Source organism: Lathyrus oleraceus, chromosome 5 (genome assembly GCF_024323335.1).
Source record: "Lathyrus oleraceus cultivar Zhongwan6 chromosome 5, CAAS_Psat_ZW6_1.0, whole genome shotgun sequence".
Taxonomy (NCBI): domain Eukaryota; kingdom Viridiplantae; phylum Streptophyta; class Magnoliopsida; order Fabales; family Fabaceae; genus Lathyrus; species Lathyrus oleraceus.
The window spans coordinates 243,000,520-243,014,008 of record NC_066583.1 but is presented as its reverse complement, the minus strand read 5'-3'; the positions used below and the strand labels follow the sequence as shown (position 1 = coordinate 243,014,008).

The 13,489-nt window shown below is 33.3% G+C and overlaps 1 protein-coding gene across 1 annotated transcript; it reads left to right on the top strand.

The window, feature by feature from the left end:
• On the top strand, positions 1–7,694 carry LOC127083454 (uncharacterized). Its single transcript, XM_051023768.1, has 10 exons — positions 1–376; positions 513–669; positions 1,137–1,311; positions 1,843–1,958; positions 3,777–3,836; positions 4,083–4,233; positions 4,691–4,757; positions 5,467–5,538; positions 6,457–6,522; positions 7,468–7,694. The coding sequence occupies exons 1-10, from the start codon at positions 173–175 to the stop codon at positions 7,600–7,602; spliced, it is 1,203 nt and encodes a 400-aa protein (XP_050879725.1). The 5' UTR covers positions 1–172; the 3' UTR covers positions 7,603–7,694.
• Positions 7,695–13,489: the final 5,795 nt, after the last annotated feature.

Sequence of the window (13,489 nt, the reverse complement as noted above, 5' to 3'; positions counted from 1 at the left end):
ACTTATTTTGACTTTAAATTATTGCTTAGAAAAAAAGAAAGAGAAACGACATGGCAGGCTGCTAATTAGGTCCTCTTTCTCAGTCAGTCCTTCTCCCACCTTTCTCTCTCACCATTCCATTTCCACTCTCATTCCACGTCACTTTTCCAAATCTGAATGTAACCAACCAACCATGACATCTTCCGAATCCAACGCTGCAGATCACGTCGTCGAACTCATCGTTCACGACGCCTCACAACCACCACCACCACCACCACCGTCTTCTTCCGACGACTCTCGCGATAATGTTGATGCCCAAATTGCCCCTCTCCTCTCCCACACAGATAGACCAAAGATCAACATCTTTACCGCTTCTTACCCTAGAAGAAAACCTAGAGTATTTTTCATTTCCTTTCATTTCTATTATTAATTTCTATATAAAACTTCAATTCGTATGTTGATTATATTCCATTCATTATTATTTTATCTTCAATTATTGATGTGTTGGAATTTTTTCATATATTTGGATGTAGGATGAAGTAACAAGATTACTTGAGTCTGAGTCATCGTCTCCTTTTACTCCATGTATATTGTGGATATGGAATGGCTCCAGATATTCTGGTTTACTCTGCATGGCTTTGTCATCCATTGTTTATTTTCTTATGGGAGTTCTTTCCAATCTTTTTTCTGGTAATGTTGTTCTGTTATTTATTCTGCATAATATGTAATAGCTCATTTTCTTTGCTTGACATTATGGGTTTGGGCTAATCTTAGTTATTATTCATATAATTAGTCTAAAAAATAGTCAATTAGCGGTTATCCGCTATCTCATTTTCGGGGTCGGACGCTATCTAGGATTGATAGCTCTATCTCAAACTACTTGAACCACTCTGCCTAATGGTTTAATTTGCCATATATTTTGATTGAAACCATCTAATTTTGCAATCATAGATTGTTCCTTGAACACTGCCTTACCTACTTCGGATTCATTTTAGGGAGACTACTCTCTCTATTTCATTGTGCATTGAGTACAACTACGATGGGTGTTCGGTTAACTTTTAGAAATTTTTTCATGATCTACAGTTATCTCTTTTTACTTGTGTGTTTTTTTGGTTGTTTCCCATTTAATTTTTGCAATTACATTTTTGACTTGGCAGTTCAGGCTATTCCTTTGTTTGAGACTGCTTTTACAAGATGTACAATTATCTTGATACTGTCGTATTTGTGGTTGAGAAGGAGTGAACAGCCACTGTTTGGAACATCCAATGTTAGAATCATTTTACTTTTAAGGGCCCTTACAGGCTGTATATCAATGTTAAGTTTTGTATATTGGTAAGTAGTCTTTGAGTTTATTTTGCTTTAATATCCAATCTTTTCTGCTCTGAATTTGTCATTTTGGAATTGTATTTTCTCTAGTGGAACTTTTTCCTTCACGATTTATCTCTGTATGTACGTAAAGTATCATTGTTTTAGGATATTACTGAATTACATTGTTCATTAATGTTGATAGTCTTTTTATGCACTGGTTGGAACAGTAACTGCACTAGTTACTGCTTCCTAGTCTAATGTTAAGTTAAGGTTTTAGAATTGCGATAATATTGCATTTTCGTGTAACTAAGAAATTGTAAAAAAAAAAGGTTCAGTAATATTTTTTCAATATGGAACTAACTCTATGCTGACATGAATTCTTTACATGCATACAAATTACAAAATTCTTTGTATTAAGTTGAAACCTTGGTTCACAATTTGACATAATCAACAATTTGCTTTAGTAACCTGAGTTTATGACTATGTGCAACTCATTCATCCTTTGCAATCTTTTGTTCCCGTGTATTGTTATAAGAGAAATCTGTTCTTTTTCAGCTTTCAGAGGTTGCCTTTTTCTCAGGCTATTGTGTTGAATTCAACAACTCCAATTATGGCTTCTGTAATGGCACGGTTCTTTTTGCGTGAGAAATTGAAAATTGCAGATATTGCAAGTAAGATTTCATAGTTCTTTTTGTAAACTATCTGCTATTATAAAATTATGATGGAATGATGAGAAATTTTAGCCCTATTTTATGCATGCTTACTTGTCTATATTATGATTTTTTATTTATTTTGATTTTGCTTATATTTTTTTATGAAGTTGTATCCGGTCTAGAAAGCTTAAGTATTGTGGGCTGTTAAATCTATTCTATCAATTGTAACTACCATTTAAGCATATGACTTTCCCTTAAGCGGAAGTAAGAGGAATTGTATTCAATGTATTCAATGTAAGTTTAGCAAAAGAAAAATGTTTCTAACCTAAAGGTTAAAGTTGAAGATCATATCATACCATAAGTTACTTGGTTTAAAAATCTTAGATTCATAGTACAAAAGAATGGAGAAATAGAAGGAGACGTAAACCGTCAAATTCAAACTGAGTGGTTAAAATGGATGTGGACCTCAGAGGTGTTTTATGTGACACAAAAGTACAACTCAAACTGAAGGGAGAATTTTATCAAACAACTTGAAGACCAACGATGTTGTACAAGACAAAATGTTGGGCGGTAAAGAACTAACACGAAAATAAAACAAATGCATCAGAGATGAGGATGTTGTGTTTGACGTGTGGTAAGAATAGACGAGATAAAATAAAAAATGACAATATTAGAGAGTGTTGGGGATAACATCCATAGTAGAAAAGATGGTGGAAAATAGGCTTAGGTGTTTTCAGCATGTAGAGAGAAGACTTGTGGATTATGTAGTAAGAAAATTAGATTAGATGGAGGGTAGTCAAACAACCATTGGTAGGGGAAGACCTAAAAAAACTATAAGAGATGCTTTTATGAAAGCTCTTGAGCAGTGAAGCATGGGTACTCCATTTTAGGCAAAGTAGTACCGGGTACCCGTACGCGTACGGTACTCGTATGGTACGTACCAACACCTTACCTATTTTTTAAATATTTTTTTTAAGTCAGTACTCCAATGGGTACATATTGGGTATGCGAACTCAATTTTCTTCTTCTAATGGTATAGTTTTAGGATTTTTTTAATGGGATGTTCAAGTGCTGATGTAGAGTTTGACTAATTTGATTCTTTGCAAGATCGGTGGATCTTGAAACCAAAGGAATGGTGGATAACTTATGGATCTTCGACCCCTAAACTTCAACCCATTGAATTGAAACTTCTTACACAACCAAGTTCTTCATCTTCTGTCGAGAGAAATCGGAGCACATATGGATTTATACTCGTGTACCCATACCTTGGTTTTCTAAAAATGTCGTATTCCATACCAATACTCGTACCGGGTACCGGGTAAGTACCCGTACCTTTGCAACACAACTCTTGAGATTAACGAGTTGGATAGAAACATGACTTTTGATAGAACAATATGGTGTAGTTCGATCCATGTAGCCGATCCCACTTAGTGGGATAAGGCTTGGTTGTTGCTGTTGATTGTGTTTATATAGAAAAATCAACACTAAAAAAATACTATGAGTGGTTTCATTCATAACTGAACTCTATTGGCATGCTAAACCTTGTATAGGTAACCCAAGAAAACGTCATACTACCCGAACAATAAGGTTGAACTTTAAATTAAAGCAATCCTAATATACATTAGGAAATAGGATCCTAAACCAACCAGGACTAAAATATACAACCCAAACAAGAAATAACTAAACTTAAAATTCTTAAAAGTTCAATCATCCTTCCTGAATTACAAACCCAAGTTCCATATTCTATGTTAATTTGATAATTATAAAAAGTGGTATTCATCATTGATTACAATTTGCATGCATTGATTAATTTAGTTATTGTTGCATATTTTGCAGGTCTTGCTTGTAGTTTCTTTGGTGTGCTCTTCTTCTTCCGAGAAATGCTTGCTACTCAAGGTATAGTAGTTTCCCTCTCATATTCTTGTAAGTGCAATATCATTTGTATAATTTACTGTTTTTTTCCTTTTAACTTATAACAGGCTTACATGATTTAATATAAAAACACATGGTTTTAAGCGGTCTTGTGTTCTATTTTTTGCCTCTGAATGATTTCAAGGCATATAAGCTGCATTATCTAGGTTTCAGAAGAATACTTGATATACTTTGACTACATTTCCTAATTTTCAAATGTGGATTTTCCAGAACAGGTAGTCAAAGTTGCGGAAGTAAGCAATGCAAATGCTAAGCCAAGTCATCATATATTTGAAATCATAGTGGGCATCTTTTCATCAATAATTGGTGGAACTAGTTACTGCCTTATAAAGGCTGGAGCTAAAGCATCTGATCAACCATTGTAAGATTATACAGTTGTTTGTTCTGATATGCTCCATTGGTCAAACTTATAGATATTATTCTCCCGGTTTTATGTTTTGTTCATTTCTATTTATTTATAGTTAATTTAATTGTTAAAATCTAAGACGGAATATGTAAATCTACAAAATATTTTCCATCTTTTGTTTTAGAATTTTCCCTGTTGCAAATTTTCAATCTGTTTATCTGTAATACTGGGCTTATACTGAAGTAACTGGGATGTTAGCACAGAATTCTAAGCTTTCCATTAAAAATGCAGAGTGCTAGTCGTTGAAGAATATTTACTGTAACTAGAGACTCAGATATTCATAGAACTTAGAGAAGACATGTGAAACAGTAGCTAAATAATCTACAATTTCTTTTCTGAGTATATTTAAAGATGCAAATATATTTTAAATTTTTACTTTGTTTTATTTTTATGACTTTATATTTTATTGCAGACTGACTGTGTTTTCATTTGGCATACTGGCTAGTCCTGCAATGGGATTATGCACTTACATCTTTGAGGTAAGTTTATGTTTGGAATGATTGAATTTGCTTTTTTCAATCACTGGTTGGTGTTTCAAGAAAAAAGTATTAGTGTTGATCTATGCATATAACCAGAGATATACGAAAGCAGGCAAAATTTATAGGGTTTGTTTGGTTTTAGAAAACATTCCTTTTTGTTTTGGCATAGTGTTTTCACAAATTTATAAAGACAGCGGTGAAACCAAACAGGAATTAAAGTGGTGATAGGAATATGCCTGTGCATACTCTGCTTACAACCTTAGCTACTATAGTCAGACATTCCTTTGATGCCAATACTGATTTCATAAATTCTGGATTTTCAGCAACTTAGTCTTTACAACTTCTGCTTGTTGTATCAAACTTAGTTTCTTCAGTGAGTTCATCTCTAAACATAATTGTAAAAGGGGTTGTTTCTTTAATAGCTTCATGGATAGCCTTTTCTTGCAAGGCATGATCCAGTAGGATATCATATGTTTGCTTGTCTCGAGTTTATTAGCATTTTATATCTTTTACAAATGCTAATAAGGATTATTCTGTGTCATGTCTATGAAACATTCGGCATGCACTTGTAAGATATCAGATGTTGGTTGTCCAAGTGTTTTTTATCAGCATTTTATATCTTTTACAAATGCTTTCAAGTTGTACATTGTCCACATCATATATATGAAAATTTAAGGTACTTATAACATACCCTGTCTTCTTTGTACAGGATTTTGTGCTACCCAGAATAGAGTCAATTTTACTTATGCTTGTACTTGGTGTTCTGGCCTTCTTTGCTGAGGTGCAACTCTAAGCTGATTATCATAACTTTCAGTTTTTTCGTAAAATTTGAAACACTCATAGTATGGACAAGTAATATAGTTAAATATTGGTCTCTTAATGTTGTATTTGAAGTGAGGACTATATGAGTTTTACTTCAACAATGATATCTAAAAAAGGTATCCTGGTGCAATAAATCACCATTCAGAGTACCATAGTGTATAATGAATGACTTGATCATGCTCTTAATTACTTTATGGCTCTACTCATTCTAGTCAAACCTGTAGTGACTGACCTCTAGCACTTGGGGAATTTTTTCGCTTCTAACCTATGCCTGAGAGACTTGTGAAACAGTAATTTTTACCGAACATTGCTTCATACCAAGGTTATTTTAGCACTTGAGAGGGTTCCATGACTGTTTCATAACAATGAATCATGGGCACATCCTTCTTGTTGAAATTATACTGGTTAGGTAGTGAAATTGGAAAGAGAAATAGAACACTTCTCTGATTAATAGTTTTGGTTTTAAAAGAAGACAGAAAAGAGAGTAAATTTGTTACTGATAATATGGTTGATATAATGTATAGTTATAAGTTGTAACCTAAAATTTCTAATTATACTTATAATTAGGTCAACTACTACTATACCATTACTGCTGGTACATGCCTACGACTAACTCGGTACTGCCACACTCATTCTTGTTGATAGAGTTTTCATTTTGGCTTTTTATGATGTTCAATTGGTTGTTATCTCAAGGTCTTGCTGTCTACTTTTCATTCAGATTTAAGGGGCTTGTATTGATATGTTAATTCAACTTGCTTTTTATTTTCTTTTACTTTTAGGAAAATGCCTTATTACATTCTATCTTATCTCCATGGTTTTTCTCTGTTGAAGAAACATACTTTAATATGTTATAGTATTATACATCAATTTGTTACAGGTCTTGTTAGCACGAGGACTACAACTTGAGAGGATGGGTAAAGTTGCCAACGTCCAGTACATGGAGGTATCCTCACCGTACAGCTTTCATGCACATTCTCATTTCGTTTGTCATTTTAATTTTGACAACTTAGTTTCAATGTAGTTGGGAAATCAACTGCAATGTTTTCATTTTCTCACTTCCATGTATATTTACACAGTACTTAGCACACTTTTACAAATTCAAAACATAGACTCTGAAGCAACAAAAAGGCAATTTGAGACAAGCTGAAACAAACCAATCAGTCAAACACATCCTAGATTTGTCTCAATTTCAAGTATAATTGGCTTTCTGTGATCAATCTAGACTGTAATAGTGTACCATTTTTGGAATCGGACAGAGAACAAAAAAGCGTGCACTAGATAACTAATCAAGAATTGCTAGATTACTATGTTGCCAGAGATCAATAACTTGTAGGAAGATGTTGTAAGAAGTGCACCACTCTGTTGTGTACTTTTCGTAGTCAGGGCTGAAAGAGAGACCTTGATTTATAATCTCCTAAGAGCACTCAACACTTGCTGGCTAGTGAAAGCTTGTGGGTGTATTTTACAATTGTACATTTGGTCATGCTTTGTGAGTCTCCCCTTGGGATCAAATTGATTCAGTTTCAGTCTAATCACCAGAAAAAAAATCCTACATATTCTCATTTGCATGATTACAACAACCAAAGGTAGGGTCGGCTACAAGGATCAAAGATGCGGCGTTTTCTGTATTTAATCTCTTCCTGGTTAAACATGTTGGAACTAGTCTTGAGCATCTCATTTTTTCCGGCTTAGTTTAATAGATGTGTTTAATATCTTAATGTTCTCAATAATATCTTAATGTTCTTGTTTTCTGCCATGTCTTTTTGATCTAATTGCATGCACCAGTGTTGCTAAGCAATTAAATGATTATTACTTCCATTTTCCATGTCACTTGAATTTAAATAATATTCCTGGGCACTGATATGAACCTATGTTTCTATTGTTTCAGGCAGCACTAACCCAATTTTGGGGCGTTGCTTTGACATTAGTGAGTCCAGCTTTGGATCATCTGATTGGAATTTTACTTATTGTTGTCTCTGTATTTTGTACCATGTACATAGGACCTGACAAGGAGACGGAATGATATGAATTGAGATTTGATTTGAGTGGTGTATTATGTTTGGTTTGCGGCTAATATGCTGTGAGTAATTCATTTGTTATATTCTAACTTGTTTATATCAAGTATAGTTTAAACGAAATGCCATTTCACTAGGTTTTGAATCCAAATAAGCTCTCCTTCAGAACCTTGAATCCAACTAATCTTATAGACTAAGAACCAGAAAACGACTTAATAAAGTTTTTAGTTTCAATGCGTAAACCACCAGTTATGTTCTTCATGTGACAAACTTGCATCAAAGATTATTAAGTCTGTATTGTTCTAGCCATACATGGGTTTTACTATTTTCAGCCATACCTGGGTTTTAACTTTCACTTGGTTACAATTTGGAACCACTGGAGATGGGAAAATATAGCAACACCAGCATAAGACATTAACCTAAACTTTCTTTCCCAATAGACATTAAGCATCATTGAGCTGTGAGAGCTCAATATTTGGAATAATGCGAGCAACTTTCAGGTTTTAAATTAATGGGAGGAAAAATAAAATAAATCTTAAAGGGCAGATGAATTTTTAAAAGTTAATACTAGTATTCCTTCAGTCTCATAAAAAATGTCTCATTTGTATTTTTTAACTATCTTAAAATAATTGTCCATTTACAATATCAATGCAACATTTATTATTATTTTTGTACTATTATATCCCTATTTATTAACTTTTATTTTATCCGATCATTTTTTTAATTCCAATTAATAGGGGTATTTTAGTAAATAATATTAGTTTTATCATTAAAATCAACGCATTCAATCATTTTCTTAAGAACCGTGAATTGTTTAAATATGACATTTTTTATAAGCCTAGATGGAATATTAGTTTGTTTACTAAAGATGGTAGTTAACATAATCTTCAGTGATAATAATCATCTAATGTTGTATAGCCCCCCAATAAGAATCATAATCCTCTTAATAAAGAACCAAAGAATATAGAATCGCGAGAATTTAATAGGACTCATAAAATTCTGAATTTTATTTAATTTTCTTTTGATTCTTCCTATTGCTCCTATTGTTTTTATTTTGATTCTTCGTAGCGTCGTGATAATGTTGTCCATTCGATCCTCCTATTGTGATCTATTTTGAATTAATTGTAAATGTGCATGAACATTATGAATAATATGAAACTAGAAAAAGTATTCACAATGTGTTTTTTTTTAATCCATCAAAAATGAGATAGAATAGCTTCAACCTTGTCAACCGAAAATGAGAAAATGAAATCGGGGTAAACACCAATCCCTATTATGGGTATAAGGATACAAATAGAAATAAATAATTCTTTGGGCCCAGAATCAAAAAAATAAGAGTTTGGTGTATTCAAAAACTTATATCCATAGAACATCTGCCAATTGCTGTTACAAAAGTAATTAGTATTTTCATCATGAAAAAATATTTTTGACTACTAATTATTCCAAAAAAAACTATCAATTCTGCAACAAAACCGCTCATGCCAGGCAATGAAGAGAATCATCCGATGTTGTATAGTCCCAATAAAGATTATTATTTGACTATTTTCAATGGACATTTGCAAAATTATCAAAAATGAATAGGATAAAAATGTGTAAAAATGAATACATGCATGAACTCGGTAATTACCCACGAAAATAAGCGAGTACGGATCCGGGTATGGGTACCTTGATATCCACCTGTCCCATACCCGCACAATATATATTTATGTATTTTTATTTATATTTGTATATTTTAATTTATGTTATTATATAAAAATGTATGTCTATCAATTTTAAAAAATATAATGTTAAACAATTGCGTATTTAATGTAAGTATTTGTTTATTTTAATAATAAATTATTTGAAATTTTTTTAATATTTTTAAAAATATAAAATTTTATGATATTTAATAATTGATCTATTTATTTTTAATATGAATGCGGGTAATGATAACGGGTATGAGTACTTAAATATCCATAAATATACGGATCCATATATTATATACTAACTTTGACACCCAAACGGATATGGATTCGGATAAGGAGATTTTTTAAATTGTGGGTATGGATATAAATACTATAATAGCCGCATAAATCCTACCCATTTTCGTCCCTAATCATCGTAATAATCATCCGGAAGATTCAACTCATTGAACGGATCAATGCACCTCTTCTCCAAACTTTCATTCAATTTGAGATATCGGCCTAATTTAAGAAGAGGACATTTATCAAGAATGGCAAGCAAACCAACATCAGAGAGCTCATGTCCTTTGATATCAAGATAGCATAATCCAGGCATAGTTTCAGCAATAACAAATGCCATAGCTTCGGACTCCTTTTTCTTATATTTAAAACACCCTTTTTTTTATATTAAATATTTAAGTGACTTCAAAAGAGGGCAAGATTAGCCAAGGACTTCGAGAAGAGCCTTTGGAAAGTGAAATATCAACCTTCTCTAAATGCGGAAGCTTTCTCACTGCTTCACTGAATCCTTTATTTGAAAAATTTCAGCAATCTACCAGCGGCATGGAATGTAGGTGACTACCACGGTAAGATTTCAATTAAAATTTATAAACAAAATACAAGAGGAAAACAATAAATAACTAGGAACGAAATATGTGTCTAATATTGCGGTTTTCCCCCATAATCCGCTATAACGGTGCCGCAAAGCATTTGATATGGTGGGATTTTGTCTCCTCTGTCATTCCCCATCAATAGCACTGACTGAGATGAGGATGTTGTGTTTGACCTGCGATAATATTAGATGAAATAAATTTATAAATGATAATACTAGAGAATGTTTGAGTAATACTCATTGTAGAAAATACAGTGAAAAATAGATTTAGATGGTTTGTCTAGAGAGAAGATACTTGAACTTTGTGATAAAAAGAGTATATCAAATGGAGGGTAGTCAAACAAAGAAGGGAAGACTTAAAAAAAGATACTAGTATTATGAAAGATTTTAAGATTAATGAATTAGATATAGTTGAATATAATATTACTTTTGAAATAATAGTTTGACCCATATAGCCAATCTCATTTAAAATATAAATATCTCTACACTTTTACCATTGACCCATGTAGCCAATCTCATTTAAAATATAAATATCTTTACACTTTTATCATTGATTCATGTAGCCAATCCCATTTAAAATATAAATATCTCTACACTTTTACCATTTATACACGACAATCAAAGCTTCAATTGTCAATCCCATTTAAAATATAAATATCTTTACACTTTTACCATTGACCTAGTTTTATACAAAATGATGACAATTCCCATTCTATTCCAAATCAACAATGCAATTCATATTTGATGGGATCTATTTTAGAGTTTTTGATGGTTTGTATGAATATTTAAAATATGTAGTAGAGTTCTTTAGAAAATGAAAAGGTATAATATAATATAAAAAATTTAATGTATCTTATTTAAAGAACTCAAATAGAGATGATAGATGTGGGTGTTCTTAGTGGTTTCATTCATAACTTGGCATAATAGGTAATCCAGGTAAACCTTATACTATTTAAAGTTGAACTTAAAATTAAAACAATGTTAAGATTATGTGAGATAGTGAACGAACTCTAGTATGGTCGAAAAGTAGTTTTTTGGTTCGACAAATTGACAGGATCTTAGCATGCCGTCAAAGTCTGTGCACATGCTGTAGTCGAAATATGCTAGAATTGTTAGCATGTCGAATTGGGTCTGTTTGTTATGTCCAATTGCTTAAGTTAGCTTGTGTAATGATCCCGTGTGTAAAAGCCCATTAGTTTAGTGTGTTAGTTTTCTTATAAATAACATACTAGTCTTTCATCATTGTATAACGCAAATCCTAATTAGGGCGAGAGGGGTTATTTGCTATTTTGTAACACTTGTAATCTTATTTCAAAGAGAAAGTAAGAATAACAGTTTATAACCAACTTATTGTGTTCTTCTTGCTTCCCTTTTTTCTACCTTTGTGAGTTTCTTGCCGATTAAGAAACCGATTATACTTTGTTATTTCGGTATCGTTTTTATAACAAATTGGCGCAATGAGCGTGGAGAAGATGTCGTCAACAAAGTATGAGATTGAAAAGTTAACCGGAGTGAATGATTTTGGCATGTGGCGCTTCAAGATGAAAGCCCTACTGGTTTAGTAGGATTGTTTAGAAGAGTTGAAGGGAGCCAAAGCCATAGACGTTGCATTAACAGACAAAGAAAATCGAGTATGGTAGAGAAAACCCACAATATTAAGCCTTGGTGATAAGGTTCTTCGACAGATTTTGAAGGAGATGACGATGTCGAGGTTATGGGTGAAACTCAAAAGTTTGTACATGACCAAATCGTTGGTCAATCGCCTCTACCTGTAGCAAGCTCTACATTCATTCAAGATGGGTGAAGTCAAAGTTTTGGTTGAGCAGTTGGATATGTTTAACAAGATGATTATTGATCTTGAAAATATCGATGTCAAGATCAGGGATGAAGATCAAACATTGTTGCTATTGTGTGCTTTGCCCAAATCACATGCTCACTTCAAAGAAACTCTCTTGTATGGAAGATAGTCTATGACCTTTGAAGAAGTTCAATCGGCCTTGTATTCTAAGGATTTGAACGAACGAAATAAGCACAAGCCATCTTCGACTGGTGAAGGCCTGTCGGTTAAGACGAAATTCACAAAGAGAGATGACAAGTTCGACAAGAAGAATGGTAAAAGTCAACAGAAGTCTTATAGTGGTGATGCATCTGGTATTCGATGTTATCACTGTAAGAAGGAGGGTCATACAAGAAAAGTCTGCCTTGAATGCCTGAAAGATCATGGAGGTAAGAATAATGGCAAAACAACCATTATTCAAAATGATTTTGACTCATCTTATGCTCTTGTGGTTTCAAGCGGTGACTCAAGTAAATAGTGGATTATGGATTTGGGTTGCATTTGGCACATGACTCCAAACAAAGAATTGTTCAAGGAACTACGTGATCAAGATGGTGGGTGTGTATTGCTTGGAAACAATAAAGCTTACAAGATTGCATGTGTTGGATCTGTGAGATTCAAGCTCCATGATGAGTCAATAAGGTTGTTGACTGAAGTCAGGCATGTACCTGATTTGAAGAGAAATTTGATTTCTCTTGGTGAATTCGACAAGAAAGGATATGTTTTCCAAGGAGAGAAAGTATTCTAAAAGTCATGAAGGGGTCGAAGGAAGTCTTAAGAGGCACAAAAAAACAAGACTTGTATACCATTGAGGCTGAAGTTGTCAGTGGTTATGCATATTTTGCATCCACGAAACCTTTGTCGAAGACATAAATTTGGCACATGAGATTGGGCCATGTCAGTGAAAGGGGTCTGGTCGAATTGGGGAAACAAAATTTACTTGGTGGAGACAAAGTCGAAAAGCAGGAGTTTTATGAACCCTATGTACTTGGAAAATCTTGCAGAGTGAAGTTCAATAAAGGAAAACAAAGAACACATGGATCCCTTAATTACATCCATGTTGATCTTTGGGGCCCTGCAAGGTAGCCATCACATTTAGGAGCAAGGTATTTTTATCCATAATTCATTATTATTTCAGAAATTTATGGGTATTCATCCAGAAGACAAAGGATGGAACTTTTGAGAACTTCAAAAGTTGGAAGACTCTGGTCGAAAATCAGATTGGCAGAAAGGTCAAGAGGTTGAGAACCGATAATGCCTTGAATTTTGCAATGAGGTGTTTGACAACTTTTGTGCAGCCTTTGGTATTGCAAGGCACATAACTACTGCAGGTACTCCCCGACAAAATGGTTTGGCTGAAAGGTTTAATCGAACCATTTTGGAAAGAGTTAGATGCATGTTGACTAGTACTAGGTTAAAGAAGGTGTTTTGGGCAGAGGTTGTTTTGACATCAACATATATAATAAACAAATATCCTTCGAATGTGTTAGATATGAAAACACCTG

Excerpts from the sequence above, each read along its gene's own strand:
- LOC127083454 (XM_051023768.1), top strand. The coding sequence starts at position 173 with ATGACATCTTCCGAATCCAACGCTGCAGATCACGTCGTCGAACTCATC. Across the intron at positions 1,312-1,842 it reads ATGTTAAGTTTTGTATATTG|CTTTCAGAGGTTGCCTTTTT; the intron begins GTAAGTAGTCTT and ends GTTCTTTTTCAG. Across the intron at positions 6,523-7,467 it reads CCAACGTCCAGTACATGGAG|GCAGCACTAACCCAATTTTG; the intron begins GTATCCTCACCG and ends CTATTGTTTCAG.